At 50.8% G+C, this 20,643-nt stretch overlaps 1 protein-coding gene across 1 annotated transcript; it reads left to right on the top strand.

The window, feature by feature from the left end:
- Positions 1–4,986: 4,986 nt before the first annotated feature.
- LOC129380844 (uncharacterized) lies at positions 4,987–19,544 on the top strand. The gene is made up of 3 exons (XM_055062947.2): positions 4,987–5,395; positions 6,661–6,977; positions 16,945–19,544. Exons 1-3 carry the CDS (start codon positions 4,999–5,001, stop codon positions 18,907–18,909), a joined length of 2,679 nt encoding a protein of 892 aa, XP_054918922.1. The 5' UTR covers positions 4,987–4,998; the 3' UTR covers positions 18,910–19,544.
- The last annotated feature ends 1,099 nt before the right edge of the window (positions 19,545–20,643 follow it).

Genomic DNA, 20,643 nt, shown 5'->3' with positions numbered 1-20,643 from the left:
TTGTAGGTAATCAAACATCGCTGTTCTTATCTCACGACGTTTTAACAGGGCTAATTGAATATAGGACTTTAATACCCTGTTAAATCTTTCCACTAAACCGTTAGCTTGCGGGTAACACACTGAAGAGTTGTAATGGGTGATTCCGCGCTCTGTGAGAAAATCTTCAAAATTCGCTGAAGAAAATTGTGGTCCATGATCGGATACGATACCACGTGGATATCCTTCTCTTGCGAAAAGTTCAAGTAGGAATTTGGTCACTGTAGACGTGGTCGCATCGCGTACGAAAGTCACCTCTGGCCACTTGCTGTAGTAATCAATAAGCGTAATGACAAATCGACAGTCAGTTGGAGCTTGCGTGAAAGGTCCCACAATGTCGATAGCAACTTTGTCCCAGGCTTTCTCAGGAAGAGTGACGGGTTGCATTGGGGCTGCAGATGTATGTGCTAATTTGTCACATGACTGGCAGGCTACACATGTGCGTACAAGTTCTTCAATGTGATTATCCATGCACGGCCACCAATATGACTCCCTAAGACGAGATTTGGTACGACTAATTCCTGGGCGTGACTCATGAGCCAGATCCATAAGACGGCGGGTCAAAGCGGAAGGCACGACAATCCTGTCACCCCGGCAAAGAATGTCGCTAACAACAGAGAGTTCAGATCGCACGTGAAAGTAACGTAGCAGCTCTTTTGACAAGGATTTCTTGTCAGGCCAAGAAGTAGTGTGAAACTGCTTAACTTGAGAGATAGCCTGATCGGCGGCACTTGCTTCTCGAAGCTCTTGCATGGTAACTACTGGGGACAAGAGACATATAAATTCTTCTTCGGGTGCATCATGGATGAAACTCTGTACGGGCAGCCGGGAGAGTGCGTCAGCCACGACGTTTTCGCTACCCTTCCTGTATTCCACGATGTAGTTGTAGCACAGCAACCGTGATGACCAGCGCGCCATCCTTAACGGACGGTGACCTGTGCCTTTCGTTGAGAGGAGCGTCACCAAAGCAGCGTGGTCTGTCCGCAAGAAGAAAGGTCGGCCCCACAGGTAAACGTGCCAGTGCTCGCAGGCCCAGACGCAGGCAAGGGCCTCACGTTCACCGACGGAGTACTTCCGTTCATGCGGTTCAAGAGTGCGTGAGGCGAACGCGACAGTCTGCAGTGATGTTCCGTTATTCTGCTGCAGTACAGCACCTAATCCATATCCCGAGGCATCAGTTGTAACGTACACGGGTAACTGAGGATCAAAAAGGTGAAATTCGCAAGATGTTATCAATGTTTTCAGCTGCTCCAAACCGGTTTGGGCGAAGCAAAGCACGCATTGGCTCCACAACATCAGAAAAATGCGGGATGAACTTCGAGTAGAAGCCTGCGAGTCTCAGCAGCGAGCGAAGTTCATTAATATTTGTAGGTGATGGTGCCTTGGTTATCGCCTCGATAGATGACATCAGTGGGAATAACCCTTTGGCGCTGACAACATGGCCTAGGAAAGTCAACTCTGTGACGTCGAAAACACATTTATAGTTGAGCCTGAGGCCAGCGTCAGAGAGCCGTTTCAAAACAGTGCGCAAATTGACCAAGTGATCCTCTCTGGAGCGTCCGTACACGATTATGTCGTCAATGTAAAACAAGAGGCATTTGCACCCTTGGAGGATCATATGCATCATCTTCTGAAACACTGACGGTGCCGATGCCAGTCCAAAGCACACCCTCTTAAAGCGAAATAGTCCGTCGTGGGTTATAAACGTCGTAAGATCACGACTCTCTGGACTTAGTGGTAACTGATGGTATGCAGAAGCTAAATCTAGCTTGGAGAATCGCTGTGCACCAGCCAAGCTGTTCAAAAGTTCCTCAGTTTGTGGCAGGGGAAAACTGTCCACTACTATAGCTTTGTTTGGCTCTCGTAGGTCTACGCACATGCGAATCAAGCCATCCTTTTTCCTGGCTACGACAATTGGCGAGACCCACTCTGAAGAATCGACGCGCTCAATGATGTCCTGGGCTTCTAATTTTTGTACTTCTGCCGAGACTTGCTCACGAATGACGAGTGGTAGTCGTCTCAGTTTGCTGGCCACTGGTTGAACAGATGCTCGAACTCTGGCCTTGTGAGTGAAACCTTTGACAGTTCCTAGCTGCTTTTCAAACAAGTGCTCGAACTCGGAACGTAATTCAGGAGGGAGCACAGGAGTTTCTTGCGTCATTAGCAGACACCTGAGAGGTGACCCTTGAATCTTCATATCCAGAGCCGCGATGCCATCTAAACCAAGAATTGTTGTTCCTTCCGACACAACGTACAGAAGGACAGAAGCACATCGGCCATGAAATGAAACTGGAGCAATGAAACATCCTTTTATAGGAATTGCTGACTTAGAATAATCGAGGAGCTGGACGGATGTTGATGTTAGAGGAAATACAGTATCGAAATGGCGTCGGTAAAGTTCTTCGGCTAGGATTGAAACCGATGATCCAGTGTCAATCAGGAACGACACGGAAATTCCTTCAATTTCCAACACAGCATTAATTCCCTTCTTACGACTCCAGATGTGACAAACACTTATGTGATCGTCCGTGTCAGCTGTATCTGCGTCGCCTTCCGTGACATGCTGAATTTTCTTTTCAGACTTTCGGGAAGACTTGCACACCTTTCCCAGATGGCCAGTCTTTCCACATCTGCGACACTTATGTGTCTTAGCTTTGCAGTGAGGGCTATTCGCCAGATGGTCCAGAGCCACAACGATAACATTCTTGCTCTTTCGGAGCTCGACGACTTTCAGTTGGCGTCTCATAGCACGTGCGCGTGTCACAGTGCTTTTCTCTCCTATTTGACGTGTTTGTGTTTTTAACGTGATGCACTTGTGCTTCATGTCGTGCAAGTTCTCTCGCTTCTCTAGTCGCCTGATCATGCTGTCTCGCAATGGTAAGGGCCCGAGAAAGCGTAAGAGACTCTTCCAGTAAAAGACGTTCACGCAAGTATTCGCTAGCAGTTTTTTCTATAAGCTGGTCGCGCATCATGTCGTCCGCCAAGTCACCGAAGTTGCACGCTCCTACGAGGCCTCGTAGCGCGGTGACTTAATCGAGCGCAGTCTCACCTGGGGCTTGTGCACGTCGACGGAAACGGTGACGCGCTGCGGTGACATTGACAGAGCTCTTGTAGTGACTTTCAAGTGTCGCAACAGCGCAGTCGAACTCATCTGGGGCAGGAGTCGTCAACGTCCCTCCGGTGGCGCTCGAAGCCAAAAAGCGCGGGTCGTCCTCCGACGTGAGAGTCTGGAATATGCGTTGTCCTTCCAAGCCCAAGCAGTTGAGCAGAATCGCCTTCCGACGCATGGCAGGTAGGTCGGAGGCGCCCGACGCTACCATGTAGTTCTTGAACGCTTGAATCCATTGCTCCCATGGGATGACTGGGTCTCCAGGTGATGACAGGAACGGGGGTGGCGGTTGTAGCCCCGAAATACTCATCGTAGAGGATTATATGCAGCAATCGACACAGATGAAGGGCAAGCCGGTAGCACATGGGTTGTTAAATCCTCGTCGCCAATTATGTTATATCGTGCATATTACTCAGTACGACAGGAATGGATTTGGTTTGGTTTGGAGCCTGTAGATAAGCACAACCCACTACGGGGGATTGGCCATGAATCGGGCGGACATTACTCATGATGATGATGATGATGATGTCCTTGATGAGATTGGCGCTTACCCACTCGCGGGGATTGGCCAAGAGTCGGGCAGACTTTGCTTACTTGTTCAGAAAATGGAGGTAAAATTCTAAAATTTTGTTACATGAATTTAGGCGAGGGAAAATCGAAACGGTTCAGTAGATTGTCATGCTACGTAGAGGAAAAAAAAATAATTATCTATAATATATCAATGAGGCAATAGAGGAGGAATGAATAGAATAATACGGTCATCAATGAACTCGGTTTGATTCAATAATAAATTTTTCTAAGGCGAAGCACACATTCCTGTGTGAGTGCCCAAGCACAGACGCTCTGAAAGACAGTAGTACCGGAGTGTTCAATGGCAAGCCAAGCTGTCGCACTGTAATTTCTAATGACATTTTTCTCATGGAGAAGAAACGCCGGCATTCCAGTAGGTAGTGCTCAATCGTCTCTAATGCATTGCAAAAATGGCACAATCCTCTGCGTTTATTCCATCCTCTTTTTCCTCCCCCTTGGGCGGCTCCAAGCGCGCGCCTTCTCATGGCGCTGCGGTAGGCAGCGACGCCTTATATAACACTGGGTAACTCGGTGATAGAACTTCCGCTTCCGCCTTGCTCCGGTGGCGCAGGTTGTGTTCCACTCGCGGACCCGGAGGCGTTGCTCTGCGCCAGGGTCCAGTGCTCGCTCGCGGAATCCGTCGGCTGCTCCGACTCCGCCATTGGAATTCAGCATAACTCTCTACAAAACTCTCGTCGGGTAAAAACTCGAATATGGCGCATATATTTGGGATCCCCACTCGATTCTACCTTGTTCCCTTGAATCAATTCAAAATCGATCTACCCGTTTTACTGTGCGCAACTGCGTCCGCAACGGAAGCGGATCAGCCATCAAGCATTCTCTCGAACTGCCTGACTTAGCAATTAGACGGAAAGGGGCCCGACTGTGCCTCTTTTCTGATAGAACTTTTTATTCATATTCCAAAGCTAAAGCGTGAACTTGTCGCTGCCGCTTCAAACATTTCCTTACTCCCGCGTTGGTCACAGTCTGACGGTCCACGTGCCCAGCTGGCGCGCACACCGGTGCGCGAATTCCTTCGTACCGAAGACTGCCTCTGACTGTAACCACCTCCCCGCCTCTATCGCCAGCAATACTGACGAGCCTTCATTCAAGACCGCCATTTCTACATTGTTATTCATGTGCTACCCACTCCTCTCCGTAACGCCCTAGTGGCCCTGAGAGTGTTTAAATAAAAAAATGACTAACTAACAAAGTAAATAAATTTGATTGATTCAGTTATTTATTTTCATCTTTTTTGCAGGCCCCTACGCTGACCGCGCGCCATGGCAGTTTCTCCTCGTAGGCGCATGCCACGGGCAGAAGAAGAAGCAGCAGCTGACGAGAGGATGGATTCTTCGAAGTGGTCCGCGACAGAGAGCGAAAAGAAAACCTCTGGCCTCTCCAAGTCCAGGGCTAAGTCCAAGTCCAAAAAAAAGTCCTCGCGGCGATCCTCAAAGCGGGCCCGCAAACGCAGTACAACCTCTCTCGGCGTCGCCGAGATGGAGGATGCAGTCCCGTCGCTGTCCGTGGATTCCCGTCGGCCTAGCTCTGCTACGCAGGCCGAGGCGTCGACGAAGTCCTCGACTGAACGGCACAAGGACCCTCGAGCTGCGAGCGAACGGACGTCGATCGCTGGGAGTATGGGTGTCACTGAGGACCAAAGCGTCATCGCTAACTCAGGTATTTATACTGCACCATTATAGTGACCTGCACGGGGGTCGCCTGTAGTCATTCGAGCGGCGATGAAGCCAGTAGCTGGTGGTTCAGGCTATAGTCGTACGACGCGCGTGGGTGGGCGCCAACTCCGTTATGGCCTATTTATTTATTTATTTATTTGTTCCAGCATCCGCCTATTTGTTTATTTGCCTGTCTTACTTTCTTTACGAACTCCACCCCCACCTCCCCAAAGAAGAAAAGAGAAAGCAAGAGAGCACGCGTTATAAGCGACACCGTAAGGCCCTCAAGTAAATTTGCCCAACTGGTATTCCTGAAAGTACATGCTAAACTCGAAACACGAGAGTTCTTGCGTATCGGCCTCGATATTCACTTGCGCTCAATTAAAAGTGCTTTACAACGCGCCCACCCTAGAAAGCCTTTTAGGTGGCACCACAGTGTCACGGTGTCGCAATTTCGTGCATTGAAGACGCCAAAGAACGCGACCGAATGTATTGCGCAGTTTGCATTTAAAGAAACACGTCAGACCAACATAAGAAATAGAAACGATGCAAGAAAACACTTGTTGAGTGAGTTGTCGCTTTGATGCCATTGTAGAACGGTCACGATACTTATACACGTGCGCAAGCGACGGACACAGACACAAGCAAACGTCAATTTGGTGGACGCTCCTTTATTTGCGTCTGTGTGTCCGTTGTTGCGCGTAAGTTTCGCGCCATGTTCTATCAATATGCAATATATGGATAGATAAGCTATACATACTTCAGACCGCGCAAAAGGTTTTGGTCACCGGTTTACCTCTTTCGCTTTTTTCTCCTATTCATCTAAGTTAATGTCAACGCAACCAGTTTCACAGATCCGTATGCTGGTGAACGCAGTCTGATGGGACAAACGGTGGTCAGGCCGAAGGTGTATAGTGATGTAGCACGACCTCGAAGATCTCCGTCCTGTCTGGCACGCTCCACATGATCACGGTGGGAGAGGAAACAGGTTGCCGCATGACGCGTCCCCACGCGGTCGCACGCAACGGCGCGTCATGCATTTCGGAGGTCACGTGCAGGCTTCGTGGTGTCGGCGCTAGATGACGCTGAGTGTTCTTAGGGAATGGAGTAAGTTTTATAGGGAAGCGCAAAAGAGGAGTCCCGCTGCCGAACACGCTTCATAACTCGTTTCGGCGATGGCAAAGTTGTGTCGCTATATCGATTAATTGCTAAACGCATTACCGTGGACATTCATACGTGAGATGGGTTCTGCCACCTTTTCTTTTTCAGAGATACCCCGATTAGCGCTGACATTTCTGACGGCAGCATCGGAGTCGATGGCGGCGCTCGCATCGCCTGAGCCAGCGGTGCCCGCTTCGCACCAGATACCCGAAGAGGACCTGGTTTCGCGGGTGCCACTGGCCACCCTGCCACCTCCAACGATGATGTCAACGCGTCCTTTCACACAGAGGAAAGAGGCAACCAAGGGCGCGGTGGGAAAGCACGAGTCCGTGATGAAGACAGTCATGTCCACTGCGCACGACGTTTTCACCCCTCGTAGCGGGATCGCCCGGTGGCGGAAAGACGTCCAACCAGGCCTCGTCGATGTGCGTGTTTTTTTTTTCTTTTTTTTTTTTGCATGCGCGCGTCAAACTCGTCCTAAAAAGAGATCGCGGAGGTAGCGAACGATTTCCGAAACATAACCTACAAATTAGACATTTCCAAAATGTATGCAGGATATATTTCTCTCTACGGCATGAATAATTCTCGAATGGACGAACTTATTTGTATTGGTCTCCAAAATAATTTACCCTCAAGTGTGTTTTTTTTTTTTTTTCAAGTTGATTTAAGCACGTTCAGGTGCATCTCGTGACTTAATGGTGCTTTGGTTTTGTGGATCTACTTAACTGTAGGTCATGCCAATAACGTAATCTCTGCCTATTAAGCACAATCAAATGTAAACACTGGAGCGTGAGTTGAGGTGAGAATAGCCTCTTAATATTTGTTAAAGGAACAGCATTTTTATAGAATGCAAGATGGGGGGAGGAGGAAATTCTCTAGCGATGCGTTAACATCGAACAACGGTATTACCGGCATCTGCAAGCAGCGTTAATAAAATTTAGATTAAAATAATATAGTTATCTGTTTGCGCGAAACTATAGAGCAGGACGACTACATGTTCTTCTCTATCGTTGGATTCGTGCGACTCAATCAAGGGCCAATTCAAGCTCCCTTCCATATTTATTGGTGCTGGAACAAGTCTGGCTGCTGCATTTGGTTAATAGGAGCGTAAGATAAACAAATGCATTCGAAGGCCCTAATGTGGCTCGGGTTCACCATGCTAGGAAAAAAAAAAAACTTTTAAAGCAATGTGATACGAACCCTATAGTTCAATAACTATAGGTCCGTATCCGAGGTATGGCGACATCTTGATGCAGGTAAAACGCAAATAAAACACGGACAGTGGAAAGAACGAGCTCATACAAAGCGCTTTTCCAACTAAATTTATCGCGCGAGAAAACCTGTATATAAACTCGCATACAGCGCTCTGTATGTCCTCGTTCTTTTAGCTGTCCGTATTTTATTTGAGCTTTAGCTGCTTTAACAAATTATTCGTGGAAAACTATTCCGTAAACATAATAATTAACATTATTGAACTACTATATGAACAGCCACCAGAACGGCATGTATTGGCAAGTAGACTTTCGTACACTAGGCCAAGGACGCCATATTCGTTTGCACAGTTGCCTGCAAACGAGAACCAAATAAATTTTTATGGTGAGGAAATTGCGGCTCTGCGTGCGTGCGTGCACGAATTTGTTGGTGTCCATGTGTCTATGGTGACGGCTAGCTGTTCAAAATCTTCTTAGGGGTAATTAAAGAGTTTCAGTGCAGCGCGAGTGGCACCACGCCATACACAAAGAAATAGCAGGGTCAAACTGTGCATGCGTCCTCCAGACGGTGCGGTAGGTTTGCGCATTGCATGCCTCCGCTGTTTTCGGCTTGCTTCCACGGCTCGCTAAGACGGTTTAGCGTGGAAAACATGGCGGCGCCTTCGAGATTGAGGGTCGCCCGCTTCATATCAATTCATCACCCTGCGCTGTTTGGTTCATTCGTTGCCAACAGATGCTTGAATCTGTTTTAGATTGCTGTCATGATGCTTGGCTAACAAAGCATTAGTGACAACAGGGCGCTGTTTCCTAAATTCGTTCTTGATTTTTCGGGACATTGGGCTTAACAGGAGTAGCTGTGCTACGTACATGGCCTCCGAGATTTGACAGCGCGAGCGGCAAGACACGTGCGCCGCCCCATCTCAAAGGCCATAGATTACGAATGCTTGTTTGTATTTAGTACAGATGGGACCACAAGCGAAATCGTGATTCGCGGAAAAGTGAAGCGCCACCGTGGTGACTGCTGTGCTCAAAATGTGGATACATCAGTGCATTTGTTTGACATTTTATCTGCGTTAGGTTTACTTCTACTTTGTGAACGTTTACATCTACATAACATCGCAGCAGTTTGCTTTTGCGTTATCGTTCCGTTCGGTTTCGCTATACTAAAAGACTAGATTGTGCGGTGCTTCGAAACGTACGAGAGCAATATCGTTTCCTGGCTCGCAAACGCTAAAGCAAGCATTTTACGCTGTCTTAAAACTCTCTGTTGTTACCCTCCGTTGGCAATTCTACTCAGATTTTGAGCTCTCTGCTTTGTCTCCTAGAAGCCGAGCGGCCCCACTACTAGGTTTGAATGATAATATCTGCATGTTGGAAAATGATTTGACAAGTCGAACACTCCGTGCTCATTTCAAATAATGAATTTGAGTCTGCGGCAATTTGTTCTACATAAACTGCGAAACGCAATTCGAAGACTGGTACTGTTGGAATCGCACCGCTGGCACGAGTTGTTGGGGTCTCGGTGCTGACGCCCGTTATTGCCAATGGGTCGCAAGCCCCAAGGGTAGCGTTGGCCTGGCGGCCTGGGGCACTGGAAGCATCCGAAGGTCCCGGCAAAGCAAGAGAAGACTGGTAACAGAACAACTTGTTTATTCTAACATAGCAAAAGAGCGGCCGGTCAGGTCGACCGAAGTGGAGAGACGGGAGAGCACGTAACTCAACAGTACAAATCGGAGCCTCTCTCCTGGCGTCCGGGGGCAGCTGCTCTTATACTCTCGGCGTCGCGGTCCAAAAGGGAAGGTCACGGGATGAAGGTCACGGGATGAAGGTCACGGGACGGCGGAGCATGAGCCCACGACGGCGCGCACGGTCGAGCCGAGAGACCTGCTGAACCGAGTGCAGTGACGCATCGCCAACCCGCCCACACGACGGCGCGAACGGTTGAGCCGAGAGACCTCCAGGCTCCTCATTCGGGGAACTCCGCTCCCCGGCTGCCGCGCTTTGAGAAGCGAGGGCACACACACACACACGCACACACGAAGACACGTGGCACTGAAACACGCCTGGACACGCTTGGCGGGGAAGCGTTGCGGCGGCGTCGCACGGGCCAAAATGTCCGCCGCTTTGAACGAAGCCCCGGCGTCCGTTGCACCCGCGCCGGCATTACCGCGCGTTGTAGGCGAAACGTAACAGACCGCCCCGCCGGGGGAAGGAGATCCCGATGGTCAGGGGACTGCATCCGCTGTCCGGAGGGATGTCGCTCGATGATGCTCATAACCGAAGTCGGGCGTCCTTTGGCGTTTCTTGAGCGCAGTGCACAGAGAAGGCCTCGTTCTCACGTTCAGGTGCACACAGGACACTGCAAAGTGACTTCGGGAGAGTTGACATTTTTGTTCTCGTTTCCGGCAAGCGTTAGAACTACGCCGAAAGTCAACCGCTCAGTCAGCAAGCACGGCACAACCCTCACTAAGCCCTGCCAGGCTCTTTCCCCTTTTATACTGCTGCCTAGTTCCTTACAGTAGTTTAGCAGCACTCAGAACGCGTCCACAAATCGGAAAAATTGCACTAAAAAGCACATCATCACTTTGAAACACTACACAAAAGCAATAGGTTAAAAATCCTGCCTCAGGAAGAAAAACATCAGTAACAAGCAATTTTGAGGCTGATTCCCACGTTAGGGGCTTCGACTTAAGCCATCGGCGTTACCGTTGAGACTCCCCTTTTTGTAACGCACCTCAAAGGAATATTGTTGCAAAGCGAGGCTCCAGCGCAGGAGGCGGCCATTTTTGGGAGAGATGGTCTGCAGCCATTGGAGAGGGCAGTGATCCGTTTCAATGATAAACCTCGAGCCGGCTAGGTAACATGACAATTTCTGAACGGCCCACACGATACACGCACACTCTTTCTCGGTGGCGCTATACGCCTGCTCACGACTGGTCAGCTTACGACTAGCATACAGGACGGGGTGTTCTACTTCTCCATTTTCCCGTTGGCACAGTACAACGCCCATGCCTCGCTCACTAGCATCACACTGAACAACGAACCCTTTTGTGTAGTCGGGCGATCGTAGCACAGGCTGGCTTGTTAGGGCGCTCTTTAGGGCGCTAAAAGCTCTTTCCTTTGTCTCGTCCCAGACGACTGTTTGCGGCTCTGTCTTTCTTAGAGCATCCGTCAAGGGAGCCGCGATATCAGAGTACCTGGGGATGTACCTCTGATAGTAGCCGGCGACACCTAAGAACGACCGAATATCGGTCTTCGTACGCGGTTGCGGGAAGTCTCGCACAGCGGCCACCTTTATTTCAGAGGGGCGGCGACGACCCCGACCAATCACGTGTCCGAGGTAGACAACCTCGGCCTGTGCTAACTGGCGCTTGGGAGCCTTGACTGTCAAGCCCGCATCGCGCAGGCGGGTTAGCACTGCCCGCAAGTGCGCCGTATGCTCAGGCCAGGATGCGGAGAATATCGCTACGTCGTCTAGATACGGTAAAGCGAATTCTTGCTGTCCCCGCAACACTTTATCCATGAGGCTTGAAAAGCAGTATGGCGCGTTCTTCAAACCAAAACTCAAAACTTTAGGACGGAATGTCCCCATTGGTGAAATGAACGCCGCATACCTACTAGCCTCTTCTGTAAGTGGAACCTGCCAATAACCCCTGACAAGATCTAGGGTGGAAATAAACTGAGCGCTACTCACTCTCTCAAGGCGCTCCTCGATGTTAGGGATCGGATAAATTTGATCCTTAGTGATGGAATTAAGCCTGCGGTAGTCGACGCAAGGACGAGGTTCCTTGCCCGGTACCTCAACTAAAATCAAAAGGGAGGTATAATCACTCTCACCCGCTTCAATAACACCGAGCTGTAGCATTTTCTTTACCTCAGCCTCCATAATATCGCTCTGGCGGGGTGACACCCGGTACGCCTTGGATCGTACTGGCTCTGGGGAGGTAAGTTCTATGTCATGAGTAAGGACAGAAGTCCTACCAGGCCTCTCAGAGAACAGACCTTGAAACTCTTGTAAGAGCTGGTGTAGTTCGGTTTTCTGCTCAGGCGACAGCGATGCTTTACTTATTAAGTCACTAATGACTTGATCGGTGTCTTTCCTGTTCGTCACTGAGCCTAGTCCCGGAAGCTCGACCGGAAGCTCTTCTAACTTTCCCGCATCGGGAATTTCCTCTCCAGTATCTGGTGCCTTTAACGCTACAGGCTCAATTTTATCCCGTTCGGGCGTGCTCTGACTACCAGCTTGCTGCACCTCTGACCCTTTCTCATCGTTCAACAACGTCGGCCCCGCAACTACCGCCTTTGCAGCGAGCTCCCGAACCTTCGATCTGGTTAAGGCCTGAACGCTAGCCTCACCAAACAAAAGCCCCTTCTCGCGCAGGAGTTGATCGGACCTGTTCGAAAATAGGTACGGGTACTGGGGGGGCAGCATAGATGACACTGCGGCCTCCGTCTCAAGTGCTCCGAAAGGTCCTTCAATAAGCACTTTTGCTACCGGCAGACACACGCTATGAGCTTCCACTGCTTGCTTGATCCATGCGCACTCGCCCGTGAACATATCGGGTTCTACGTAAGAGGGGTGAACTACATCCATTGTAGCTGCGGAATCGCGAAGCACTCGGCACTCTTTCCCGTTCACGAGGAGGTCTCGCGTGTAAGGCTCGAGAAGCTTCATGTTCTCGTCAGTGCTGCATATAGACAAAAACACGACTTGTGTTTTTGTTTCTGGACACTGCGCCGAAAAGTGACCCGGCTTCTGGCACGTATAACAAACGCGCGCTTGCCTCGTCTCGAACCGCTTTCTGCGTTCGGCTTCGGTTGCCGCCGTCTCCTTACGTTCGGTCGGACTGCTTTCACTCGCATCCGCACTACGTGTATCCCCCTTTGCTCTCATGGGTGTGAACTTCGGCCTCTCAAACTTGGAGCCAAATTCACCCTTTTGACCGTCCTTAGCTCCGCGAGCCCGACGCGTCACAAACTCCTCGGCTAACTCAGCGGCTCTAGCCACCGTACTAACGTCTGGCCTATCCAAGACCCAGTACCGCACGTTCTCAGGTAACCGACTATAAAACTGTTCTAGCCCGAAACACTGCAGAACTTTCTCGTGGTCACCAAACGCTTTCTCTTCTTTGAGCCACTCCTGCATGTTTGACATAAGCCTGTAGGCAAACTCTGTATATGACTCACTTTTGCCTTTCTCATTTTCCCGAAACTTCCGACGGAACGCCTCCGCTGACAGCCGGTACTTTTTTAGCAGACTCGATTTCACTTTGTCGAAATCCTCTGCCTCCTCTCTCTCCAAGCGAGCGACTACGTCGGCCGCCTCGCCGGGTAGCAAAGTGAGCAAGCGCTGTGGCCACGTTTCCCGAGAGAACCCCTGCTTCTCGCACGTTCGCTCAAAGTTAACCAGGAACAAACCAATGTCCTCTCCAAGCTTAAACGGCCGCATCAGGTCAGTCATTTTGAACAATACTCGTTCTCCTGCACCGTGTGCCTGACTTCCATTACGAGCGCGTTCCATCTCTAACTCGAGACGCTTCATTTCCAAAGCGTGTTGACGGTCGCGCTCTCTTTCTTTCTCTTGTTGCTCTCGTTCTATCTGTTCTTTACGTTCGCGCTCATCTTTCTCTTTCTGTTCTTTACGTTCGCGCTCATCTTTCTCTTTCTGTTCTTTAAGTTCACGCTCCTGTCTTTTTGCCGTCTCCCTCTCCTCAATGGTCTCAAGGCATTCCGACAGCTCGTCATCCTCAGCTTCTAACTCAAGAATAGCCCTTAGCAGTTCTGGTTTTCTGAGTTTGTCTGAGACATCCAGACCCAACTCTCTTGCAAGCTCCAGCAATTTCGGTTTGCGCAACGACTTCAAATCCATGGCTGCTCTGAATGCTGCTTTCTCTACTGCCTACTATTGTCTTGCCGCAAACTAACCCGGCAGCAACGACAACCACAATTACCAGCTCTGTTTCTAACACTAACAAAAGCCTGGCAAAACTCAGAAGAAGAAAGTCCCGCACTCACCAAACCTCGCAGCCAAGACTTCAGCGCAGTCGTTCCGCTGCAGGCAACCAGTCGTCACACAGGGCTCGTTGCACTGCTCCCAGATGGTCGTTGTGCTGCTCAGCATACAGTCAACCGCATCTCTTCGCTGCTGGCCTCCGTTGTCGCGATCTCACCGCTGGCAACCAGATGTTAGAATCGCACCGCTGGCACGAGTTGTTGGGGTCTCGGTGCTGACGCCCGTTATTGCCAATGGGTCGCAAGCCCCAAGGGTAGCGTTGGCCTGGCGGCCTGGGGCACTGGAAGCATCCGAAGGTCCCGGCAAAGCAAGAGAAGACTGGTAACAGAACAACTTGTTTATTCTAACATAGCAAAAGAGCGGCCGGTCAGGTCGACCGAAGTGGAGAGACGGGAGAGCACGTAACTCAACAGTACAAATCGGAGCCTCTCTCCTGGCGTCCGGGGGCAGCTGCTCTTATACTCTCGGCGTCGCGGTCCAAAAGGGAAGGTCACGGGATGAAGGTCACGGGATGAAGGTCACGGGATGAAGGTCACGGGACGGCGGAGCATGAGCCCACGACGGCGCGCACGGTCGAGCCGAGAGACCTGCTGAACCGAGTGCAGTGACGCATCGCCAACCCGCCCACACGACGGCGCGAACGGTTGAGCCGAGAGACCTCCAGGCTCCTCATTCGGGGAACTCCGCTCCCCGGCTGCCGCGCTTTGACAAGCGAGGGCACACACACACACACGCACACACGAAGACACGTGGCACTGAAACACGCCTGGACACGCTTGGCGGGGAAGCGTTGCGGCGGCGTCGCACGGGCCAAAATGTCCGCCGCTTTGAACGAAGCCCCGGCGTCCGTTGCACCCGCGCCGGCATTACCGCGCGTTGTAGGCGAAACGTAACAGTACACATGCCGATCCGCTTATATTGCATTCCGCCCCGTGTTTTAGGAAATTATTTGGAAAGTCGAGCACATGCTCTGTTCGCATTGAATAATTGACCAAAGGTTGCGATATTTCGTCTGAGAAATCGTGTCACGCGATTCGAGTGCTGCAGCAGATACTGACCGTCGTATTTTGGACAATCGCGGCCTCCTCAGCGACTCCCCGTGGTACAGGCTAGTTCCGATCCTCTTGGCTAAATTGACATCACGTCCAAACACTTCTGGGAGCCGTGCTTTTCGGTGGATGCTCGAATGATTTATATGTCGTGGCGCAGGGAGTGTCATGATTATCGTCGGAGAAACCAAGAGGCAGCGCTACAAGGAAACAGCGCGGAGGTTCGAGTCGATAACCTAATGCCTTCTTTTTATCGCAGAGTGGCAGATCACTGCTTCCGAACTCGTTCAGGCCGGGCTTTTGAATGACGCAGGAAAAATGTATTCTCAGAGGAGAAAGTAATCGCAAATAATACCAAGCTTTTACTTCCCCCGTTTCTCTATAGGTTCAAAACTGCGGGCGTTGGATTCTTTTACGGACTTGATTCTTTCTCCGACGTTCTCTTATCCTCTACTAATAAGAGATAATTACATAGCATTCAAAAAAAAAATTCAACCAGGCATCTGTTTTCTTGCTTACTCAAGGTAGGCTATCTTAAGGCTAGATAAATCAAAAGAAGCTAATAAAGATTGATGCAATCGTGCATCAAGTAGGAACTCAAGTAGAGCTCTGTTAATGAGAGCCATCATGAAAACACCTGCTGAAGTCAGAATGCCGGTCAACTCCGGGGACAAGGAAGACTGAGCAAGGGCTCCAGAATAGGTTGTGGGCCTTGGCAAGTCCACGGTAGGTTTCAGATATCGGCGTCTTGTGCTAGAGCGATTATCTTGTTCCTGTATTGTATAGTCGGGGCACGTCCTTCATTAAAGACATCTACGCTGGGCCGGATTTGTGAAGTACTAAAACCAAATCAGCAAAGGACTGCCAAATGCGTCCCGACACACCTCCATTATGTCAGTGGTTGCGCGGACGGTGAACTAGGGAATCTTCAAAATCTTGTTCAACTGCTTCGCCTACTCGTTCACTTTATACTTGACGGAACCGAAAGCTGCAATGTGAATTCAAAAGTGGTGTCTCGACGGACTTTTTCCTTTCATTTAAGGCACTTTTCGTGTCACATATACGTTACTTTCTGTAGACCCGTCACTGTGGCTTAGCGGTTATGGTGTTGCGCTGCTAAGCCCGCGGTCACGAGATCCTCCCGGCCGCGGCGACCGCATTTCGATGGGGGGCGAAATGCAAAAACGCCCGTGTCCGCGTGCATTGGGGGCCCGTTACAGATCCTTTGTTGGTAAAAATTAATACGGAGTCCCCCACTATGGCGTGCCTCATATTCGAATCGTAGTTTTGGCACGTAAAACCCTGGAAAGCAATTCATCTTCTATAGCATCAAAATAAGCTCATCCACTGGGTTAATGTGACTTGCTTGCTGCAGTAGAGTTGAAGCGCAAACTTGACACAGCTGACAGGGAACCAGACCTATGGACACGCGCTACTCTGTCCCCTGTGTCGACTCCGTGCTTAAAACTCTACTCATGCAATACCATCTGGCCCTCTCCCAAGCAATTACTTGCTGGTTCAGAAGTGTAATACTGCGAGACTACATATTTATCTTCTGCGGTGATTCTGGCTTAGGTAGTTTAGAAAAAGTATTCGTGTTATCTACAAATTAGGCAGAGGGAACAAAGTTGCCGTGGCCGAGTCCTGGCAAGCCCTCCTGAGAGAAAAAAAAAAAGCATCTGAGTTGCCTTTCACCGTTTTTGTCATGTTCGCCTTTTGTCCTTACCCCGAAAATCTTAGGCGGAACACTGAGTGCTCTTTATTTCACTGCGCTAAAGAAAGCAGCCTTCTTTGCAAATTCTTGGCGGAAGCACAGAGAATGCCGGCTTCTTAAACATGGTGCACTCTTTGTACGAGAGCAACGTAATTATTCGGAATAGCTTCATACATTTTCATAACATTTTGCAGTTTACGAGGATTGCCCGACCTGCTTGAATATGTCTTTAGGCAATGGCGGAGGGAGCTAGGCGCTTATAGGATTGTGAATATTTGTTATAATTTTTCTTGGTTAGTATTTTTTTCTCTTTTGATCTGTTCTCGGCAAGTGCGCGGCATCGTTCGTTATGGTTAATCCTCTGTACATTCTTGTAGCAGCTAAATGCGTACACCATACTCGCAGGTCACCGAAACTGGCCTGTCAATGCCTCAGTGGTTCATCACGGCTATCATCGCACTCATCGCCTGCACAATCGTGTTCGCCCTCTTGCTAAGCAGAATGTTCCTACCAGACGTGAGAAGCGTCCCGTGCAAGACGCACGAGTGCCTCGAGTACGGGCGCCGGCTTGCCTCCTCGCTGAACACATCGGTCAGTCCCTGCCACAGCTTCACCAACTTCGTCTGCGATGGCTGGCGGCGAGAGAGCGCGCTCTCGGTGCAGGACGACCTCGTGTGGGAGACTCTGGACCGTATCGGGCGCCTGGTGCGCCGTATCAAGGTCCCCAGCAGTGGCCAGAATGACTTGCAGAGGGCGGCCGCCGCCTACAAGAGCTGCTACGACGTCGCCCAGGGCAAGAGAGACGAACTCCCCGCCGTGAGGCAAGCCCTCGCCGAAGCCGGCATCACGTGGCCACGCCGTCCCGCCAAAGTCGACGTCCTTCGCGTGGCCCTGTACGCAAGCGTCAAGCTCGGCTGGGACGTCTTCCTGCGCGTATTTCCCATGCAGGTCGATGGTCGTGATGTAGTGGTCATCAGTCGCGGCGGGTCCTTCGTGCAGCTAAACCATCAGTTCACGATGCAGAGGACATTAGTCGAGAAGGAAGACTTCTTTTACGCGCTCAAAAATAGTTTTGAAAACGGCGACGCGGGCGACGAAGCGACCTTCAGGGAGTTGACTCACATTGAGAAGATAGCCATGGGCGAGCTGTCGCAGGTGTACAACGTCATGACAGCGCCAGTAGACCTGCCGCCTGGCACCTTCAGCAGGTGGGGGTCGCAGAGTCTCTCCGAGAGCAGCTGGCGCCGCGTCCTCGCAGAACTCGACTTCAATGGGACCGGCGACTTGGTCTTCCGCGTACTGATGCTAAAATACGTGAAAGCATTCGTCGAGCTGTGGCGCATTCTCGGTGACACGAACCTGTACTGGCTAGTCTCCTGGGGCACAGTGCAGGTGGCAGCGCTGTACTCGAACCAAGACCTTATCCTAGCGTTTTACGGTGGAACGAACGCTCGAGCGTTGGTTCGTCAAGGTGCCTTCTGTTTGAGCAGAGCCTACCGGTTCTCGAGACACGCCCTCTCCCACGAATACAGCGACAAGGCTTTAAACCTGTACACGCTCACCGCTGCCGGACAACTTGCTCTCCGGGTTCGCGAAGCCGTGCACCAGCTACTATCGACGTGGATTCATTACGACGAGAGCATCGCTGTAGTAACTGATTGGCGCTCGCTGGACACGTCGTTCGGCGCGTTCCGCAGCCAAAGTGAAGTCAGCGCGAGCCATGGCGCCAACCATTCATTCGCGCCTCAATCTCTGGATTTGGGCGACTCGTTTGTTGCGAACTGGCGCAATTCAGTCCTGGTGCCCGACTGGAGCGAGTGGGACGAGGCCGTCGTAAGCGCCATCGCGTCGCTCGAGTTTGCCGCGTTGCGGCCGGGAGAAGACTTTCAAGTGATGGTCTACTCCCTGACCTTCCTGCACTTCAACCTCGACCTGGTTCCCGCGCTTAACTATGGAGGCCTGGGTTTAGGAGTTGCCCAGGCGCTGGGCATGCTATTTATCTCCGCCTACCTGCTGGACGCCTCCAGGCGCAAGCACATCAGCGCCTTGCTGGACTGCGTCATGGCCGGAAGCTTCTTGCACGACCAGAACGCCATGGTTGCCTTGGCCGAGATTATCACTAGCAAAGCACTGATTAGCGCCTACATGAGCGGTGCGCAGCAGGATGGCGATCGACTTATGGGACTGGAATCATACGAAAACAGGCAGCTCTTGTTCATCGCTGCCTGCTATATGAAATGTGAGGTCACGCAAAAGGCAAGCGTGCTCGGACTGTGTGACTCGAGCTTCCAATTCGTGCCAGAGTTTGCCGAAGCTTTCGACTGTCCTCCAGGAACACCCTTGAACCCATTGAGGCAGTGCAGACTGTAGAGTACATAGATGAATGCACTGCAGTACTGCCACTCATCTTCAAGGCTTCCATGCTTAGGCTGATATATTTATATTCATTCTCATTTTTCTTTGAACTCTCGTTCGGCTTCATCGCACAATGCTTGATCTTTACATCGCTGCATGCAATGTCTCGATAATTCCGTTTTAAATAACTTTACATTTATTTCATTTTTTCCGCATACTCATGCTAAAATACGTGAAAGCATTCGTCGAACTCTGGCACAGCATTCTCGGTGACACGAACCTGTACTGGCTATAGTCTCCTAGAGTACAGTGCCGTTGGCAGCGATGTACGTGGACCAAGCCTTTATGCTAGCGTATTTTTAACACTCCTATTTTGCATCAAGGTTTTACTGTCTGCCTCTGACTTGATTTCAAGTGGGAGCTAGGCATTCAAATTCGTTTAAACGATACCGCGCACAGCAAACATTTTTCGAGCAAAACCATGTGTGGTTTTTAAACTTAGTGTTGTAATTCCGTTTAGTTCTTTTGTTTCTTACGGTCTTTTTCTTTCTTTTTTGTCTTGCCCGCGCGTTAAACGCATTTGATGGATATCAATACCCAAAGCTCTGGGCGACATACTTTGGGAGAGAGAAATAAACTTTATTGTGAGACCAGGCTTCTTCAGCCCAAAGGTGGGTGGCCTCCTCAGTCCAGGTAGCCATGGCTCGCTGCCGCCGCCCGAGCCCTGTTCACCAACCGCAGCTGGCTGTCAGGGTCTTGCGTCACCAGCAGAGCCTCCCACTGGTCTTCCAATTCTTCTGAATCCGCCTCTTTCTGCATGTTATCGCCTGGTGGTGATGATGATGGTGGTGCTTCTCGATTATTCCTGCACCCAAGCACCATATGGCGCAAGGTGTTGGGCGTGTCGGGCGGGCAGAACTTGCAGTCTCGCCCGTAGATGCCCGGATACATGGCGTGCAGCAGTGTTCCGTGTGGGTAGGTTCCCGCCTGTAGTCTTCTCCAGGTTACCGCTTGATCCCTACTCATCGTCTTATGCCCGGGCGGGTAGCGACCCCTCTGCTTCCTGTAGTGCGCTAAGATATCCGAGTACTTCTTGGATATCCGTTTATCATCCTCGTCCCCGTCGTTGGTCCGTGTTCTCTGCGCGTCGGAGATGGCTCGGCGTGCATGATCTCGAGCCGCGGCGTGCGCCGCCTGGTTCCCCGCGAGAGACTCGTGTCCCGGCGTCCAGAGGATTTGTGCTGCTTCTATCTTGGTGTTCAAGACCTGAAGTGCTGCCTATCCAATCCTTCCGTTCATATGCCTTCTGCATGCTTCTTGCGAGTCCGTCACCACGGTAACGATGGCATTCTTGCACGTTGCGATGGCCAGGGCTATGCCCACCTCTTCCGCTGTGCTCGCGTCCTTAGCACGTATGGATGTGGCTGTAAGTTGTTCGCCCTTCTCGTCGACCACGCTGATTGCAAATCGGTCGTTAGTACTGTACGCAGCTGCATCCGTATATCTCACGTTTCCTTCTTTGCTGTTGGTGCGTTCGAGTATGCGCTTGAGCGCCTGTATTCTCGCCTGTCTCCTTTCCTTGTCGTACTCGGGATGCATGTTTCTGGGAATGGTACTTATGTGTAGCTTGTCTCTTATCTCGTGTGGGATACGCTGAGGTAAGTGCCTTTCATCCTCGACTTGGTAGATCAGATCTTGCAGCAGGGCTCTTCCTGTCTTTGTCAGCTTTAGTCTCTCCAGTTGGTTGAC

This window comes from Dermacentor andersoni, chromosome 3 (genome assembly GCF_023375885.2).
Source record: "Dermacentor andersoni chromosome 3, qqDerAnde1_hic_scaffold, whole genome shotgun sequence".
Lineage (NCBI taxonomy): Eukaryota > Metazoa > Arthropoda > Arachnida > Ixodida > Ixodidae > Dermacentor > Dermacentor andersoni.
This window is presented reverse-complemented; position numbering and strand designations above follow the sequence as displayed.